A 20,418-nucleotide genomic window follows, 5' to 3' on the forward strand; every position below is an offset into this window, starting at 1 on the left:
TGGAAACTTCTATCATTGCCTTCGTCATCGGACTATGAGCTTCTTGAAACCCAAAGTTACTTCTTTCCACTTGGTGTACCCAGCACCTGGCACATAGCAGCTATTCAATATATATTTATTAAAGTGAAAAGAAAATTACTATATTAGTACCATGTAGACTCTCTGAGAGTACACAGGAACTTTGAGCTGCCTTGTCCATTGCTGCATCCCCATCGTTCAGCACAGCGCCTGGAAAAGAATCTAGTAGGTCAGCAACACAAGGGTATTTAACTCACGGTCTCTCACTTAAATTAAAATAATCTACAGGCTTCTTGTTATTATCTCCAATCCTCAGGTGAGGAAATTAAGGTCCAAGAAAGATTAGGTGATATGCCAGGGGTTATGGCTTGTGTGTAGTGGAATGGAGATGAGAACCACCTCCTACTTTTCAGTTTCCATCAAGGAGTGATACTACTTACAGTGGTACATGTAGCACATAAAGTCCCTAATCCAGATTCTGATTAAACTTGGTTTTAACTCTAGTTTCTTGGACAAAATTTCTTCCTTCTCTTACACAGAATTCCAAAAGCTTCCTCTTCTTTTTCTGTCTCTCCTCTCCGGTGTCAGCTCAGGCTGACATTTCAGTTTGAGCAAATCTGGCCTCTAAGCTCAGATTAAACAAAACAAGAAGACTCTTTATCTCAGCATTTTGTAACTTCAGTAACTTTATTAAAGTTTCAGGGGAGTGGAAGATTTATAGTGTGAAATTATCCTGTAGACCAAGCTGACTCCTTTCAGTTACACACACACACACACACACACACACACACATACACACACACACACACACACACACACACACACGCACATATATACACACACTCCCAAGGGAGCATATTCTCCCCCTTTCCTATGTGGAAGAGACCACATAGGAAATATATCTATGGAAGAGACCACAGATTAGTTCCACCCAAACCAGTGCACCTTAAAGTCTCATCTTCTATAATATCTTCTGCAACCTTTTCAAACATTATTTTGCACTCTCCTTGAAAGAAATTCTGGATACAGTTATGATGAATACAGCATGATGATGATTCCAGAAGACTCGTTTTTAAGAGCAAAAAGTCTACTCCCTCACAAGTCCCATTAGGCAATTCTCCTATTCACGCCCGCCATATCATGAGATCACATGCTTCTGTCAAATTTTAATACTGAGATTGTCTTAGATAAGAACAACCATCAGAGAAGCAAATAGTCTGTAAGTTATTAATTTTATTTCTACTAGTAACATGGCTGAAGATCATGGTCTGACTGACTTCAGCCTAGCCTCTCTGAATCCCATTTATTGCAGAGTCCTAGAATTTTCCATCTCAATAAAATCAGATCCCCTATCACACAGTACTCTGAATCACTCAGTGGCTCCTCCTTTTGAAAGTTCCACCCAAAGCCCCTACCTACACATGCCTGACAAGACTTGCACGACCAGTGTCTGTGGATTTCTGCAAGGTCCTACTTATGGGAGTTTCTTTTGCTACATACACATACTCACACATCTTTTGAACTCAGGCCCATAATGTTTTCCCTTAAAAATTCTTCCCACCCCCTTCACTTACCGCTGTTTCATTCTTTAGGACCCAGCCTTCTCCCACTCCACTCTGATTTAAACTGCCTTCTGTTATTCTCCCATCGCCTACATGCTTCCCTCTTTCAAAATGCTTTTTACAATATAGTATGCCAAAACCATCTCTACCCCTGGACTTTAAGCTTTCCTGGAATAAGGGGCACATTCTTTTATTCATCTCACTTTTGCAGACTCTAATAAAGTGTGTGACACATATTTGGTGCTAAATAAATGTTTGTTGAATTACTGATGCTACTGTGATGGTACTCAGTCATGTCCGACTCTTTGCAGCCCCATGGACTGGAGCCTGCCAGGATCTTCGGTCCATGGAATTTTCCAGTGGAGCGGGTTGCCATTTCCTACTCCAGGGGATCTTCCTGACTCAGGGATCGAACCCACTCTTGGTCTCCTGCATTGGCAGGTGGATTCTTGACCATTAGCGCCATTGTACTAGAAGTCAACAAAACCCAATCTTATATTTATTTCATTAAAAAAAATTCTACTGCAGCCTTAGGCAGACCAAGGAAAAAAAATCACAGATAGTGGGAAGATAGGGAAAAAAACTCACAAAATTATGTATACCTTTTCCTTAGAGGTTTTTTTGAAGTACTAAGTGAAATTTTATATTTTTCATAAGATTTCAAAGCAAGAACTTGATGCCAGAAATACACTTGGAAATGAGAACAGCTTGCCACTGGCAAGCTCTGCTTAAACCTGTTACATGTACACATTGAAAGTGAATCCAACTCCTTCATGTATTTCCCATCAGATAAAATGTATAGACAGAAAAAAGAAATCAGCAAAAGTTAGCGCTAAACTGAACCAGTCTTTTACTGTATCAGATTCAGGGAGTGACTAGCTTGGAGTAATACGTGGTGAAATGGAAATCATATTTCTCTAGTTCTACCTACTTTAGACACTATCAACTCCATCCTTAGGAACAAAGAGGGAATTTGGGTGGGAATTAAGAAAGAGGAAGCTGGAATTGTTTAAAAAGTTATGTATTTAATTATTAATATTTGTTCTTCAGAGCTGTTTAGTGAAGGGCTTTTTTTTTAAACTTTAAGAAAAATATGAATCAGCTGTTACAGTTTATATTTATTTTTTTAATTAAGGGTAAGCAAATGGTGTCCAAAGTAACTGACTTTTTTTTTTTTTTTTTTTACTTGTTCTCTTCATTTACACCAATAAGCCTGTCTAGGAGTTATGACAAATTTATACAGACCTTTAATCAGTCAAGAGTTGGCAAAGAAACTGATATCCGCAGAGTCACACATTACGTAGAATGGATCCTTTTACCTCAATGGTCAATATCCCTGTAACTTGTGGGTAAAAGTAAGCGACTGAACATTTCACAAGAAAACGACCTCAACCTCCAGCTCACCGCTGTGGCTCTGAGGCGATTACTTTTTTTTTACCCTTTTCAAAAGGAAGCTGCTGCTTCAGCATCTTCTCCTGGAGCTCCTGGCACTGGTTCAGGCTGTGTGTCAGGGGAACCCTTGATCGCATCACAGTGACGGAAGCCAAGTGCTGGCCTGCAAGAATTGAGGACTGTTTGTTCACAGAAGATCCTGAACAGAAACACGGGTGTCACATAGTTCAAGGGGGCCTTGAAGGAAACCGATGCTGCCGTAGGAGGGGACTTCCAAAGGCTCAAGTTATTTCTCAGTTGCTGTTCCAGAGCCCTCGCCCGGCTGTTATGGAATCTGGCCAAGAGTTGTTGCTTAGGCAGTTTCTCTCTGTAGTTCCTTCACTTAGTTAGACTTTAGACAGGGAAATAAAAGAGTTTTCATATATTTTCAGGTAGTGCCACGGTGATGGCTACTCTCTGGGGAGAAAAGTATTTTATTAATGAATGCAGTGTGTGTTCTTGGTAAAACCCCAAATTAAACTAGCTCACACTGTTTTCATCCTGCGAGCTGTTGGTGACATTTAGGTGTGTTGTTTGGTGACTCAGTTTCCTGGTGGATAGCAGGAAACTCCACATTGAGGCTTTTTTAGTGGGGATGAGAAGGTCAGTTACTCAATGTCTTAACAACATTTGGGGTTAAAATTCCTAAAAGTTCAGCTCTAACACTGATCCTGAACAACTGTGGCTAGCCATATTGCCTATCAACCTAGGAATTTGGGAAAAGTAGTATTCTCAGCTCTATGCTAATATCAGCAGTAATTCTTCTTGTTTTAACAGTAATTTTTTATTTGAGCAACAATTTTATATAACTTTTTTGTTGTTAGTAATTATTTTCTTAATTGGTATGTAGATGTGCTCTGGTCATTTGTTTTCTTTTTTCATTCTCCAATTTATACAGTGCATGCAAAGGTAGTTAGAACCTAAAATACGTACACAGACCACATTTTTATTGTGCTCAAATGCTGATTGTCAGAGGCGCTAATCTATGATTGGAACGTAAAATAGATCTTCTGAAACAAGCTGTCCCTCTTGTCACTGTACTGCCTTCTTAAGAGCAGGTCTGGTATTTGAGTGCATATTGTCTTGACGCATTGAAACTTTGCTGAATTACTTTTCTACTCTTAGGATTAAAAATTAAACACTAAAGTGTAACAGGTGGAGCCACATCCTGCTAGGTCCAAGGCCTATATTTCTGAAAAGCTTTGAGAAGTTGGGGACGATAGGAAGGGAGATGGGGAGGTCCCCTGGGGCTCAGACTTTGGAAAAATTGGAAAACAGGGGAGAGAAACACAACATGAAGTCTTTGAGGTGGGGAAAGGGGATTCCTGGCTTCCGGATATAATCAGTGACTGGAAAGATGGCAGTGAACAAATCCTAGACACAATGGTTATGCATCTTTAACCCACTTGGATGTGCTAACTGTGGATGGCCCAAATCAACTGAAATAAGTTAATTTCCTCTTAAAATTCCTACATCCTTATTTTATACCTTAGAGGAAAGAAAAATCCAAAATAAAACCACATAGTGCATGTACTACCATCACAACTAGGTTATGCTATAGTTACATGTGGAAGATAGTAAGTAAAATGAAAATGTGTTATGGTCATAGGTTTAATGATTACTTGTGATCTTTAGGGTATGGGATTACAAGGAACTTTCTGCATTCCATCTTTGTTTCAGATTTTATAACAAACATGTTACATTTTTATATACTTAATCAGGGAAAGGCTGTACAGATAAACTAATTTATACTTGTGATTTAAGATTATCTTTAAGGTTTTTCCTTTTTTGGGGGGAAAAGCTCCAATCTTACACTTTAATTCACCTGGCAAGGTTAGGTAGGTGTTGGTTCACCTAAAGAAATATTTACAGAGATCGGTGCAGAAAAAAAAAAAAAGTGGAATAAAAGAGGCAGTTTTAACCTAGAGTTCTCAAAGTGAATAGCAAACAGTTCAAGAATCCTTGATAACAGCCACATGGCCCATGTAACAAATACTTTGAAAGTTATTTTAACTTTTATAAATTTTATATAAAAACCCATCTGGAAAACCCAAGAGCCTGAGATTCAGTCCATGAAATTTTTTGTTGTGCCACTGACCAAATTTCAAGGCAAATGGAGTCCAAATTTCAAGGGCAGAATTTCTTCTCCTCCGATACCTGTAGATTTGAAGACCAAGAAAAATGATCACACCAACTTCATGTAAGCTTTTCAGATTATGCTTTCTAATTGACAATAACAGAAGTTTCATAAGATGGACTCTTCTTGGGAGTTTGGACGTTTTCCTGCTCTGAAAGGTTTGCTTATCTGCAGGCTAATAGAGTGAAGTTCTCTGCAATTGATCCCTTACGGTAGAGCTCCCCCAGGGTCAGTTTTTGTGAATGGAACCTGCCAAACGATGTCTTTGAATGTAGTCTTTTCTCAAGTTTGTACTTTATTCTATGCATGATAGGTAGAAACACTCTTTCAGACTCTTTCCCTTAGCTTCGCAATACCACCCTCCTCCCTGATTTGCAGTTCCTCTGACGAAGGAAACAACATAGGCATAAATTGCCTATGCCCGTAAGGCGTGGTGCATTCACACTGCCGTTGAAGATAACTCAGACAATTCTGAATGTGAAAATATAGCATATTGTCAAATCTGTGAATTCTAAGGAGTGCTGGCTCACAACATTATATGTTTTTGTTTACGTCCACCCCAAAATTTAGACGTCGGGGCTGGGTTGGGTACTCAGCCTGGTCTTAATACAAATACTTTTAATTCCCACAACCACCCTGTCCTCTTCAAGTAGGTAAATCCTAAACCCTCAGAAACCCTAAAATCCAAAACCACGGAAACTGATTGCGCGCGTCCTAAATAACCCAGTTTGTGCGACCCGTCGGGCTCTCCAGGGAAAGCTCGCAGGGTGATGGAGACGCGGAGGTTCGGGGCGACCGGGACTGGCTGGGCGTGCGGGGTCCCCGCGGGCCAGGTGCGCAGCCGCGCGCGCGCGCGTGCGTGTGGGGTCCCGCCTGAGCCCCGCGGCGGGCGCGACCCAGGACGGCGGGCGAGCTGGCGGCGGGTTCTCCACGCCGGGTTTTCCGCCGCTCCCCTCGCACGGGTCCCTGGCAGCCCCACGGAAACACACGCTCGCGCCCGCTCCTCGGAGCGAGCAGCGCGGGACCGCGCGGGGTGATGCGGCGGCTAAGCGGCGGGGCGACAAGGGGGCCGGGCGGGCCGTGGCCCCGGGCTATCTAGGCGTGAAGGAGTCGTGGAGGGGCCGGGCGGCGCCGAGGGCCGTGCGGGGCGCGAGGGGGAGTGTTCCCGGAAAGCCGCGGTAATGGAGCCGCGCTGCGCCCGCCGCCGGGGGAGTTGAGAAAGAAAACAGGAAACGTGGTGGCCGCGCAGCCGGCCGCGGCTGATTCATTCGCTTTGAGTGAGGGCTCGGCAGGAGGGGCGGGCGTGGGGCCGCGGCTCGGGCCGGTCGCCGCGCAGATCGCGCCGAGGACCAGACGCTCCCTCCGCGGGGCGGGCTCCTGAGCGCGCGCGCCACCCCCCTTCGCCATCCTCCGGGCACCAGGACTTCTTCAAAGTCGCATCGTGGGGGTTCTGGTCCGTGGCAAAGTTGGCTTGGCGCACTTGGCGCGCCCTCCCTGGACGCCGAACGGAGACGCCAAGCTGGAGACGGCGTGCGTTCCCGAGGCCGGCCGCCCCGCTAGCAGAGCCCCGGCCCCCCTCGCGGTGCCCGGCTCGGCAATATGAAGAAGCAGCCCTCATGTGCGGGCGCCGGGCATCTGAGCATGGCGGGGTACGGCAGGATGGCTCCCTTTGAACTCGCCGGCGGCCCCGTGAAGCGCTTGAGAACTGAGTCCCCCTTTCCCTATCTCTTCGCAGAGGAGGCCTACCAGAAACTGGCCAGCGAGACCCTGGAGGAGCTGGACTGGTGTCTGGACCAGCTAGAGACCCTGCAGACCAGGCACTCCGTCAGTGAGATGGCCTCCAATAAGGTAAGCCCCGGCTCGGTTCTCACCGAGGCCCCTAGGCTAATGATTCCCACGCTGGTGAAGCCACCAGTCCCCGTGGACCCGGGGAATAGAGGTTTGTCACACACACTGCATTTTGGCTCCCTTGGAAGATGATTTCTGATGCTGTCTGTGCCCTCCCTCTCTCATCCATTCACTCTGGAGAAATTAAACATTTTACAAAAGCAACTTTGACATAGTTTTGATTGCAATACCCGCAAGACAGCGTGCGTGTGTGCGTGTGTGTGTGTGTGTGTGTGTGTGTATGTTTGGAGGGGTACTTCTAGGTGACACTTTGCCCTTGCAGCAGAAACGAAATCCTGTCTACTGGCAATCCATGTTTTAGGGTATTCTTCGGATTCTCAGTGGGAAGTAAGAGTTGCTAGAGGTCAGTGTCACCACCTACTGCACTCACACTCAGAAGAGTTCAGTGAACTTGGAACCTTAACCCACATTTATCTTAGTGTCAGGGTCAGGGTACCCTCTAAGAACTGAGCCTTTGTAGTTTCGCTTGGCCATATGTGTTCACAGAGGACGTCAAAGTTAAGGTTATGGTCACTGCCTTTGTTACTGTAGATCTTGGAGGGAGAGTCCAGTTTTCTGAGGTTATTTACAGTGATGATTCAATGGGGGCATTTGTGCCATATATGCCAAGATGCTGGTCTTGGTGGATAGTGGCGTTCAGTGGGCTGAGAAGCAACCTTCCACCTGGCACATTAAAGCAAGGTACAGTGTTGTCCGTTTTGGTGTATTTTTTTTTTGGAGTTCCTATTATTTTTTTTTAATCTTTAGTTATGTAAGGAAATAATTGGGATTATCTATGTTTTTAATGATTGTTTGACTCAGGGGCTGGGAGGCATGGGCATGTTGGATGCAGATGCCTGAAGTATTTAGCCAGTAAGAACTACTAACTTCATGTGGCAATTAATAACAGTTGCTCCTTAAAAATATTTAAATATTTTGGCCCACCTATTTACAAGGTCAGGAAGGTTATGTTATTTTACTGCTTATCTGCATGCACATATTTTTCAAAGAGCTATGCTTTTTTTTTTTTTTAGTTTACTATAGTTCTCATCCCACCTGTTTTTCTCTCATGCAGTTTTAAAAACTATAGCGTATCAGTTACTTGATTGTCTTATCTTTTGACAGCGCTTACATAGACAGCAGGATTTTTAACTGAAAGTTTAGCTTCAGATAAACAAAAAGGACTTCCCAGTCGCTATGTGCAGCGCTAACCTACCCATAAGCACAGTGACCTACCCGTATGCTCACCAATGATCAAATCTGTATCTTTTTTTTTTTTTTTGTCATTTAAGCCTCATTTCTAAATTTGGTGTGATTCCTCATCAAAATGACAGGTTATTACTCTTACTCTCTGCCTTGGCATCAGGTGCCATTGTTCTCATCTAGCTAATAAATTCTTAGTTCATTGATTCATTTTATAATATATAGGTTGTTCTTTCATAATTTGGTTCATAATGGCAGTTGACATATGCTAAGGATCTCCAGTGTCCTGAAGGCTGAATGGGACCATTCTGTAATGGGCTTGAGTTCTTGTTCTCTTGCCTGGTTAATTCTGTGTAGTGAAAGGAGAAACCAGAAGACACCAAAAGATGCGCAAGCCTTTGCTTATATTTTCAAGATGATTTGACAGTACTTTTTCAGCACAATGAACCTCAGCAGCTGTAATTACTTTTCCCCAAAATCTATACTCTTAATGAGACCTGTTTGAATTTAAAAATGAGCGTGAAATCTAATCATGTAAGTGACTTCAGTTGTCAAGCAGTTAATTTATCTGTACTTTAAAATGAAAAAGTAAAATTTGAGGTCACAATGATTAGTCAAAATGATTTTTTTTTTCTTTTAAAGGCACCAAGTAAGGCAAGGATTTTTTTCTTTTTCTTTTTTCTTTTTTATTGTGAAGGCCCCTTAAGTAGACTTTGAGTTAATTTACAGATTTAATGTAGGAGGTGAGCTTATTTCAAAATGCAGTCATTCTAGCTGTGTTTAAGTCTTGTATTGACATGATCCTTATTTTTTAACATTAAAAAAATTCAACTCAGCTGAGGCTGTTGATTAAACTTTTCATGTCTAAGCCATTCATTTCTTTTTTTTTTTTTTTCTTAACTCATTCATTTCTAAATAAGTGCTAAGCTCCTGTGACTTTTTATAGATGAAAACGGATTAGCATAGAAAGAAAAAGCTCTTGGTAAAGGTTGTAAAGTTACCCTTCAGCCTGGTAACAAGGGCACGAATAAGTCACATCCACATGAGCTGTAAACTGAGTTGGAGCAGCTGATCTAAAGGTCCCCAGGAGTGATACCAAGTCTAAGTCTGAACTGGAAATGTGACAACTTGCATCACACGTCCACTAGGTTGTCGAGTATCTCGAGTGTGAATGAATAAGTCTGAAACATTGCTTTTGGTTACTAGTCTTATTACCATCCTTTCTTTCTACATGTACTTATTTGAACCAACCAGTGTTGGTTGTTTTCTTTGTTTTGAAGTTTTTGTTTTAATATTTTTCTTTGTTTTCTTCTCTTTTTGAGGCTTCAAAAAAAGTGCCCCAATTGATTAAAATAACACAATAAAATACTAGTAAGAAATCACGATTTTTAAGTGATTATTTGGAGAAAATATTTGCTGTGAAAGTGGATTTGGGTGTGAGGAAGGAGGAAATTGATTCATCAGACTCATTTAACAAATTGGGTTGATGGATTCTTCATATTTTAAAAAATCTGAACAGAAGGAATCTTAACTATTAGCAGTTTTTAAGGGATGCTTTAGAAGCAACTAGATATATCTCCTGATTGGGATTGTAATGTGTGTAATGCTTATCAATAGTATTGAGACAGGAAAATTATGGAGTTCTTGGCCAATGCCAGTGTTGGCTATAATACGTGTAGGATGCTTGTACCAAGTAGGGGTGAGATACTCCAGATGGCATTTAATTTGAGTGGTTAAATCGACAGCGTTTACTCTCATAAGCACATTAATCTGCCTGAGATTTGTACAGATTTCTTTGAGTTAAGAGAGGTTTTGGTGATGTCTCAAAGCGTTGGTGGCAGACAGATCTGGAAGTTGAATCACAGTTTTATTTCTTACTAGCTGAGTTACATTAGAGAAATGACAAATTTTTTTAGCTGGTTTCCTTAGCATAAGATGAGCACAATGATACTTGTTTTGAAAGGTTGGAGTTCTAAAGAATATGTATAAAATAGCTAGCTAATAATGTCTGACATGCATTATGTGTATCATTATTAGTATTATTGGAGGTTTAGGTTCAACTTGATTTATTGCTTACTTGGCTAAATTTTTTTTTTTTTAACCATTCAGTTGTAATCTATGCTTGGTATTTTAAGTTTCACAGATTTTTATAATCCAGTTCTTAATTTTTATAATACAGTTCTGTCTATAGGACACATTTCTATATTACAAAAAGTGTTTATACTTTCTTAAGCATAATATAGGCATAAACATTTTGAAGTTCTAATTAAAAGCTTAATCTTTTCTTAAATTTCAGCTACAGAATTCCAAACAGAAGAGCTAAATATTTTTCCTGTTTTATTCTAAAAATGAAAATACAGCACTTATTAATTTTTAGAAAATATTAAACATAATGTGGGATTGGTAGGTATATTTCCATCCTTTGTAAAAATTTTGCAAAGCTAAAGTAACTTTTAAGACTATTTTAAAGGCCAAATAGTTTCACAGTATTTTTGGTTACCTTTTTCTCATGTAAAGTAAATTGAGGCTGTGAGGAGAGTAGGCCAGGAATCTCAGCATCAAAGTTTATGCTACAGAACTGTATCCTCTTGTGACCTAACAATGCACATTTCACCAGACCTTCAATGCAAGTGTGGCGATATTTGAAGGGGAAAATAAAATCATCTTAACCAACTCCCCACCACCACCAAATATATCACTATAAAAATGAATTGGTCTTCTTTAAATTGGGGGCAGTTCTGAGGCTTGGCATTACTGGAACCTACTTGAAGCCATTATACTTCAAGCGGCTTCCCTGGTGGCTCAGTGGTAAAGAATCCACCTGCTAAATGCAGGAGATGTGGATTCCATCCCTGGGTGGAGAACATCCCCTGGAGTAAGAAGTGGCAACCCACTCCAGTATTTGTGCCTGGAAAATTCCATAGACAGAGGAGCCTGGCAGATTATAGTCCATGGGGTCGCGAAGAGTCAGAAAGAGAAACACACACACACACACACACACACTCTCTGCCTGGCAGATTATAGTCCATGGGGTCAAAGAGAAACACACACACACACACACACACACACACACACACACACACACACACACACACACACACACACACACACACACACACACACACACACACACTCTCTCTCTCTCTCTCTCTGCCTGGCAGATTATAGTCCATGGGGTCGCGAAGAGTCAGAAAGAGAAACACACACACACACACACACTCTGCCTGCAGATTTATAGTCCCATGGGGTCGCGAAGAGTCAGAAAAAGAGACACACACACACACACACACACACACACTCTCTCTGCCTGGCAGATTATAGTCCATTGGGGTCGCGAAGAGTCAGAAAGAGAAACACACACACACACACACTCTGCCTGGAGATTATAGTCCATAGGGGTCGCGAAGAGTCAGAAAGAGAAAAACCACACACACACACACACACACACACACACACACACACACACTCTCTGCCTGCAGTCATGGGTCGCGAAGAGTCAAAAGAGAAACACACACAACACACACACACACACCCACACACTGCTCTGCTGGCAGATTATAGTCCATGGGTCCGCGAAGAGTCAGAAAGAGAAACACACACACACACACACACACACACACACACACACACACACACACACACACACACACACACACACACACACACACACACACACACACACACACACTCTCTGCCTGGCAGATTATAGTCCATGGGGTCGCGAAGAGTCAGAAAGAGAAACACACACACACACACACACTCTGCCTGGCAGATTATAGTCCATGGGGTCGCGAAGAGTCAGAAAGAGACACACACACACACACACACACACACACTCTCTCTGCCTGGCAGATTATAGTCCATGGGGTCGCGAAGAGTCAGAAAGAGAAACACACACACACACACACACTCTGCCTGGCAGATTATAGTCCATGGGGTCGCGAAGAGTCAGAAAGAGAAACACACACACACACACACACACACACACACACACACACACACACAATGCTTCAAACTGAAAGTCTGTCTGGAAGTTAAGATTCAGGTGTCCTTCTAAAAAGACTTAAGGTTTTTTTGTTGTTGTTTTCATTTTAGGCAAATGTAGGCCAGCTTTGCAAATGTGGATATGACTTCTTTATGGAATTTATTTTGTCTGGTTTTAACAGAGATCTCTATCATGTTTCTGTTGCCTGCAAATTAAATTGCTTTTCTGAGATGCTTTTTCCTAGTATTTTTGCTGTCTACTCCCCCTGCTGATTTTTAATAGTCAATGCATATGTAACATATACTATAGCTTTCTGTGATTGCTGATATATTTTCTTCTGGCAAAAGTGGTGCTGGAATGAATACTACAGAATGTGCATAAGAAACGGCTTACTCTTAAGATTTTTCAGCATTACATGAGTATAAGATGGCTCAGAAAAGATATAAATGCTTAATTTTGCTGAGAAGAAAGCAAAAGTTGGAAAAGGCATTTTAATTTTGTGAAGAGCAAAGAGCAAATAACAGTAATTTTCTTTAAAATATTAAAACTTATTGACATAGTCATGTAAGAGTTGTTAAGAGTTAATCAACATACTTAAAGGAAAACTCTAAATTTTTAGAAAAGAAAATATCTTTCATAAATATAGAAACTCAACATACTGATGCTTTAAGTTTGCTCTCTGCTTTTTCATCTACTTTATAAAAGTAGATTTGGCCAAGATTTATGTAGTGTACCTATAGAGCCTTAAAGTTAAAATGAAGAATTGGAAGTGGTTGTTTTATGGTCACTGTATAAAAAAATACTTTATTTGCTTTTAAGTAATAATAGAAAGAAGGGAAGCACTTTTTAACAGATATGTTTATGTTTAATTAAATAGTAAAGCCCTTAATTTTAACCCCTTAACTTTAACTTTAAAGCAGTAAGGATTACAGTATATCTTAATTTATCTCTTTTGTCCTCAACTTGGTTCCTATATTGGTATTTAATGGCAGTAAGCTTAATATCCTTAAGATAATTATCAAAAACTTTTAATTTTGTGACTCAGTAAAGTAGTTGTTCCTTGAGAATTGCTTTCAGTTTTTATATTTTGATTTAATTACAGGATAGTTGTAACTTCTGTCTCAGAGTGTTATGAACTATGTCTTTTTTTTTTTTTTTAATTTCAAAATGTAAGGCTTGGCCAAAATAAAATAGTGCTTTTCCCAATATATGAATAGATTAAGCACGTTGAAGAAGGTTGCATGCTCAGTTGTGTCCAACTCTTTGCAACCCCACGTCCGCCAGGCTCCCCCGTCCATGGGATTTCCCAGGGAAGAATACTGAAGTGGGTTGCCGTTTCCTCCTCCAAGGGATCTTCCCAACACAAGGATCAAACCCACATCTCTCGTGCCACCAGATTAAGCACATTTCCCCCTAAATAGCAAGGATAATAATGATTTTACTCAATTTTGAAAGATTCCTCTGATATTGACAGGAATAGCTGTCTCTGTGACTGTGTGATAGTCACAGATTGTAGCTGTTCCTTCAGATACACATCATTATGGCAGATATGAAACACTGGTAATGATTTCCACTAAATCCATAAGATATTATGTAAAATATGATTTCCTCTTTTTCCAGAAAGAGATCAATCCTTTAAAACTGCAAATAGCTAGGCTTTATTTTGTGACAGCATGGCTTTCCCTACCGGGTGTAATGTTGTGCCTGACTAGCGGTGACAGTTGAATTGACACTTTAGCCTGAGATCTCTCTGGGAAGTAGAGAGAGGGGTACCCTTGCTTGCATTTTGATACTCACGTTAGTTTTTTTTTTTTTAATTTTTTTTTTATTATTTTTTTTTTTTCATTTTTTTTTCACATTAGTTTTAAAAGACATTTTAAAAAAGCATTTTCTTTTGTTTACTCTAACAAGGATTGAGATGAGGAGTAGTGAGCCTTTGTATTTGCTTAAACAACAAACGTTTCTGCTTTGTTCATTGTGAAATTAGTTAAGTTGGATTACCAACTGCAACGGTGTTAACTTTATTATCCTTTACACTTAAGAAAATACTTTATCTTTAGTGAAGGTTTTGTTGTTGTTGTTGTTGTTATTAATGTCCTGGGCTTTTTGTTCTTGTTTTGCTGTACTTTGTGTGTGATGAGGATAAAGGGCATTTACATTTCTCCTGAGAAATGCTTATGGCATCTTTATGGAATAGAAAGGACAGGCAGGCTTGGTTTCAGATTCCAGCTCTGCTGCTTCCTACCTAGTATTTTGAGCAAACATGCCTCACTTCTCTGAATTTCAATTTCTTCATTTCTAAATGGAGATAATAAAAGGGGAAAATAAAATTGAAAGTTTGTTAAGACCATTAGATATATAGAAAGTTCAATTTGGTGAGTAGTGTATGTTGGGTGCTCAATAAATTACGTGTAATTTATTCTATCCCTCAACTGTATTGGAAAGGAGAGATTAAGAAAAACTATATGTCAGATACTCCTTCTAATATAAGAGCATAATATTTCTTAGAAGAAAAATGTGACTTTTGTTCTGTAATAGACTTGGAGTTAGGGTTGTCAAACTTCCTGTGTACATTCATAACTGCTGTAATGTTATTTTTATTTAAAGCATTTATTTTTAAAAGGTAAGTGTCCACAAGAGTGCGTCATCTTAAGCAAAGAATTATATACAATCATGGATTTTATGTTCTAGTTATAATTGTTTTTAATTACATTGAAATTAATTTGTAACAAAATGAGAAAGTTTTCATCCACACTGCATTACAGACAACAGGCATACTTTTGGTTATAGTAGTCTAAATTGGCAGTAAGAACCATTTGGGGACTCATTGTTGGTTAGAAAGATATGTCTGTTTTAAACAACCTTGGTTTTTCTTCTCTGCCATTAATGAGATCTCCCCACTAGAGGAGAAAATGCCAGATTTCAGACAGAATCGTCTATGGATTTAGAGCACTGTCCCGTACTCAGATTGCCATGGTTGGATTCAGTCTCTGTCTTTCACTAAATTTAAATGGGACAATTTACCTTTTATGATTCAGTTTCCTCATCTGTTAAATAGTTGCTGTGATGATTCCATGAATTAAAACATGAGAGTCATCTAGACAAGAGTCAGGAACATAGTGGGTGCTCAGTGATGCTGAGTCCTTTATGTCCTTCTCTAAAGGAATATCGTCTTTCTTTTCTTCTTTTGTGGGGTAAGGGTTAGAGAAGGCGTTTGTTTGCCATCCTGATACTTATGCTTCCAGTGAGCTTTTGAGAGAGAATGGTGGGCTAATGATGTTGTGAACCACATAGGACTATTGGAATGTTTCATTCGCTCTTCTATCAATGACTTTTCAGTGGAGTTTACCTTTTGTTTCTTTGTGTAATTTTATAGTATAGCCCATCAAAACGGCCTGAGGTTTTATCAAAATATCTAAAACTCTCTAAGCTATTTTCTAGGAGAAATACCTAAAACAGTGGATAATAGTCCAGTGATTTTTTTTTTTCGTAAATGGATGTACCCTGTCATTCCTCTGAATGAGACTGAAAGTAACCCAGTCACAGAATCTCTTATTTTAATATTTAATGTCAAGAATAATATATTCAGGACATAGCTTTCTAGGGTCCTCTTAGCAACTTAACCATCTAGTGTATGCAAACATTTCCTTGCTCTGTCAGATGAGAAAGCCTAAAGCAGTGGCACCCCAGGGGCACTGAACACATCTAGCACCCTCGTCTTGGTTTCTCATACCCTTCTCCAACAAAAGGTAGCAGGACTCTGCGGAGAAGTAGCTGATTCTAGAACTGGCGCAGGAACTGGAGCTGGAGCATGTGTAGTGCTGGAAGAGAAGGAGGTCCCCAAAGAAGTGTTGATGGGAACACAGCGAAGGGACAGAGGAGCAAGCTGAAAAAGCTCCCAGTTCCCAGCTGGAATTACTTGATTGAGAAAATAAACTAGTTCTATAACCCAGGGTGTAAAACAAATACCCATGAGTTCACACTGATACAATTTATTGAATAAATAATTAAATGAGGGAGAAGAGACAAATCCCCTGTGCTGACGAATTCCAAATAATTTATGTAGGTACTCTGCTCTCAAGGAGAAAAAGCATAACTCCTCACTGCTTAAGTGCGGGCTGGGCATACTGACCTCCTTCCAAAAAAGCACAATGTGGAAAAAGGGAACAGTACCTCTACTGTAGAAAAACCTGATAAACACACACCTCACCCAGTGATCCAAGCTGACAGCAGTTCTGATAAGGCCGGTTGTAGTCGATGCCCTTGATGTGATTTGATGAAAATGCTACTAACACTGGTGTTTCCTACAAAAAACGTATAACCCCACTCTAAACACGAGAAGAACATCAGCCAGTTCTTAGTTGAGGGACATTCTACAAAATACCTGACTAGTAACTCCTCAAGATTATGAAGGTCATCAAAGACAAGGAAAATCTGAGAAACTGTCACAGCCAAAAGGAGCTGAAGGATACATAATGACTAAATGTAATGTATTCTGTATGGAACCCTGGAACAGAAAGGAATATTCAGTGAAAACGATGGAAATCTGTGTGCGTTTTTGTTAATAATAATGTATCAGTATTGGTTTAGTAATTAGTACAAATGTGCCCTATACTCAGATATTAGTAATTGGAGAAACTGGGTGTGGGACATATGGGAACTCTCTACTTATCTTCACAGTGTTTCTGTAAAAAAAAACTTTGCTAAAAATAAAAGGGTTATCAATCAAACCATCATGTGGGGTCTATCTGGAATGTTAACCTCCTCTATGAAGTCCTTTCTGTCCTGTCTTTCCCCATATCTCCCATCCTGGGAAAAAAAAAAAGTGTTAGTTGATTAGTTTTGTCCTCCTCTTTGCAACCCCATGGACTGTATGTAGCCCGTTAGACTCCTGTCCATGGGATTCTCTAGGCAAGAATACTAGGGTGGGTTGCCATTCCCTTCTCCAGGGGATCTTCACAACCCAAGGGTTGAGCCTGGGTTTTCTGTATTGCAGGAAGATTCTTTACTATCTGAACCACCAAGGAAGCCTGTCTCCCATCCTAGCCACTCCTAATTGGGTAAAATGTCTTTTCCCTTTGATCTTCTGTGGGACTTTATTTGTAGTTCTGTTAACTCTCTGTACAATATTTTTTCTATGTTTTATTCCCATCACATGGTACATTAGGTTGTTAGTCTTACTCATTTTCCAGCCCCCATTACATGGGGCACAAAGCTGTGCTAGACAGAAGCTCAGTAAACATTGGGTGAATTGTATGAATGGTATTGTGATGGTGATTCTTGAAAACCACCATTAAATGGTTTTGGTTCTCAGTGCTGTAGGAATCATCACTGATCAATCTCAAGGACTAAGTTTATTTTTACTCATCTAAGCCCTAAGACTTTAGAAGATAAAAATTCTTCCTTTATTTAGCTTCAGTTTTACTGGTTGTCACAGTCTTTGCAAGAGAGTTACTGAACACTTACTCAAATAATTGAGGACATTTATCATAATTTTTCTAATTATCATTTGAATGGAATTAATAGAAATTAATAAAATGAAAAAATACTTTGTTTCTGCCTTCCACTTAGTTTTTTGGTAGTTTTGGTAGTATTTAGCATGGTCAGTATTTCAAAGCATCATAGTTGGTATTATTCATCTCAGACTCAAGCCTTATGTGTTAGAACTAAAAGAGGCAGAAGTAGGGACTTCCCTGGTGGTCCAGTGTCTAGGACTCTGCTCTCCTGGTGCGAGGGGCTGGGGTTTGATTTCTGGTCAGGAAACTGGATCCTGCATGCTGCAACTGAGACCCAGCACAACCAAATAAATATAAAAAATAAATAAGGAGGTGAAAGTGATCGTTTGTCTGACTTATTTAATATCAGTTGGAAAACGAGACCCAAAACTCATCCACATCTACCTGGGTAGTTAGAATTTCTTGACTTCTTATGTAGTTCACTGTTATTTGCAGTTTTGTATGCAGTCTTTATCTCAGCTTGTTTTCATAAATTGTAGGAGGGAGGTACACTTTTTCTTTTCCTGTGAATGTGTTAGTGGAATACAAGCCATGTTTCTGATAAGCATGTGGATTCAGTAACTCTTCAAGTATATAACCAATGAGTTTTCTACCCAGCCACCAGGAGTACTGATGAGTTCTGTATGGCTTTTAGCCCAAACCTAGTGAATGTCAATGTATTATTTTGTAGTTGGTCATATAAATTTGTTCTGTATGTGTGGCATTGGCTAATGTAAATGCCATTCTCCACTTTGGATTACAGCCTTAGAGTCTGTACATGATGGTTGATGCCTTTGTAGGAAAGTGGTTTTTCTGTTATTGACAGAGTCCTGATCATTGCCCATATAAAAATCTCAGTCCATCATGCTCATCAGAAATTATAGCATAGTTTATAGTGAATTTAGTCTCATCTCATTTAAATTAAAAGTTTGTATTAATACTATATAGGTAAAAGCCATACAAGTCATAGTGATGGCCTTAAGCTATTCTCTCTTCTCTGTACCTGTTGTAGCAATAACATTCTTATTATAGGTTTGTTCCCAGTAAAAATGACGTATCTGGCTTTGAATATTAGGCTTCCCAGATGGTACTAGTGGTAAAGAACCTGCCTGCCAATGCAGGAGATGTGAGAGATGTGGGTTCAGTCCCTAGGTGGGGAAGATCCCCTGGAGGAGAAAATGGCAACCCACTCCAGTATCCTTGCCTGGAGAATCCCATGCACAGAGAAGTCTGATGAGCTACAGTCCATGGGGTCGCAAAGAGTTGGACACGACTGAGGTGACTTAGCATGCACGCACATCTGAATACTCTCCCTGCTAGCCTGGGAAGAAAGGGTGTGCTTGTTGGGTTTTTGCCTGGTGGGGAGTATGCTGTGCAGATTTACCCAGGCAGCTGGGAGCCCAGGCTGTTGGGTTCCCGGCAGCATCTCTGGTCTGCTGTACTGTAATCCCCATGGTGGCAGCCTCTGGCGTTTATTGCTGGCAAGCAGTGTGCTTGCAGACATAGGCACCATAATAGGAAACTTCTCAGCCTGTCATAAACAGGCCTGGAGAGTAGCAGGCACAGGCCTGACAGGGATGTGTCCATAGCAACCAGGCAGAGATGAGGCTGATGTCGTGGAGTAAGTCCAGGCTGATGTCTGTCTTCTTCATTTCAAAAAATAACTGGCTGATTTTTTAAAGCTGCTTTCCATTGTTGGCATAGCAGTGTTTTGGTCTCTTTGTCTTTTGTTTTAGAGCAAAATATGAATAAACGCGTCTTAAATAATGCTCTCCAAAATATTTTGAGAGGATATATCAAAGTATTTTCCTTTTGCTAAGTGTCCTAATTCTACCTGATCATTCCAGTCCATACTCATTAGGAAGAAAGAACAGCTATTTCATTACAGTGGAGAATTATTTTTTTATAAAGAATCATATACAAATAAAATTATCATGTGTATATCTAAAGAATTATAAATTATACTGAATTACACAGAATTACAAAGAAAAGTGCATTTCTTAGTAAGGCGACTTTTCATTGTTTATGCCTTTACATCAGGTTCAAGTTTTAGAAAAAGAGTACATTCTTTGACCAAAAAAGATTCTATTCTATATTTGCTAGGTTTCTTTTTCAAGCTTCAGAAAAATAATGAACTGCAACTTTAACTACGATGACTTTGTCACAAGAATTTAGGAATGGGCTTTAATAGTTTTTAATAAGGAGGTGGAAATGCTTTCATGGGTGCTTTAAATATTTATGTGTCATTTCCCTTTTTGTAAGGAACCCTTGTTTAATAAAAGAGGTTCAAGATCGCAAAGGATGAAAAAAGCTGTAAACTTGTTGAGTATATAAGAATTTAGATAGACTTAGGAGAAAGTCTTTATTTATTTATTTAAGATTAGGTATTGGATAGAAATATGCCAGCTTGTCCCTTCCCTTTATTTTTTTTTCCAGTTATCACTGGTCGTCTTAACACTTTGTTTTGAGTATTTAAAATCAATTTCAATAATACACTCTGATAAGAGCGAAACTAATGAAAATTATCTTTGATATACATGTTGAATTTCTGCTCTTTGTTTTCTTAATCTTACATTCTCACTATGGTTTCTTAGATCTCCATAAGGGTAAGTGATAGTTGGGCTTCATGAAATGTTTTTAACTAGAGGTATTTTTAATACACATCAGGAAGGATGAGTGTACTTTGTCCTGGAAGATACT

General features: G+C 40.0%; 1 protein-coding gene across 11 annotated transcripts in view; it reads left to right on the forward strand.

Annotated features, from left to right (window-relative positions):
- PDE4D (phosphodiesterase 4D) overlaps nucleotides 1-20,418 on the forward strand; it is a 1,564,543-nt gene that overhangs the window by 1,499,741 nt on the left and 44,384 nt on the right. For 10 of the 11 annotated variants that reach the window (XM_043488571.1, XM_043488573.1, XM_043488569.1 and 7 more), the window contains one exon: nucleotides 6,884-6,996. In XM_043488571.1, the coding sequence (XP_043344506.1) occupies nucleotides 6,884-6,996 (113 nt within the window). Of the gene's footprint in view, nucleotides 1-6,057; nucleotides 6,798-6,883; nucleotides 6,997-20,418 lie in introns of those variants that run through there. The other variant, XM_043488580.1, reaches the window with a different exon arrangement.

Source organism: Cervus canadensis, chromosome 16, assembly GCF_019320065.1.
Source record: "Cervus canadensis isolate Bull #8, Minnesota chromosome 16, ASM1932006v1, whole genome shotgun sequence".
NCBI classification, from domain to species: domain Eukaryota; kingdom Metazoa; phylum Chordata; class Mammalia; order Artiodactyla; family Cervidae; genus Cervus; species Cervus canadensis.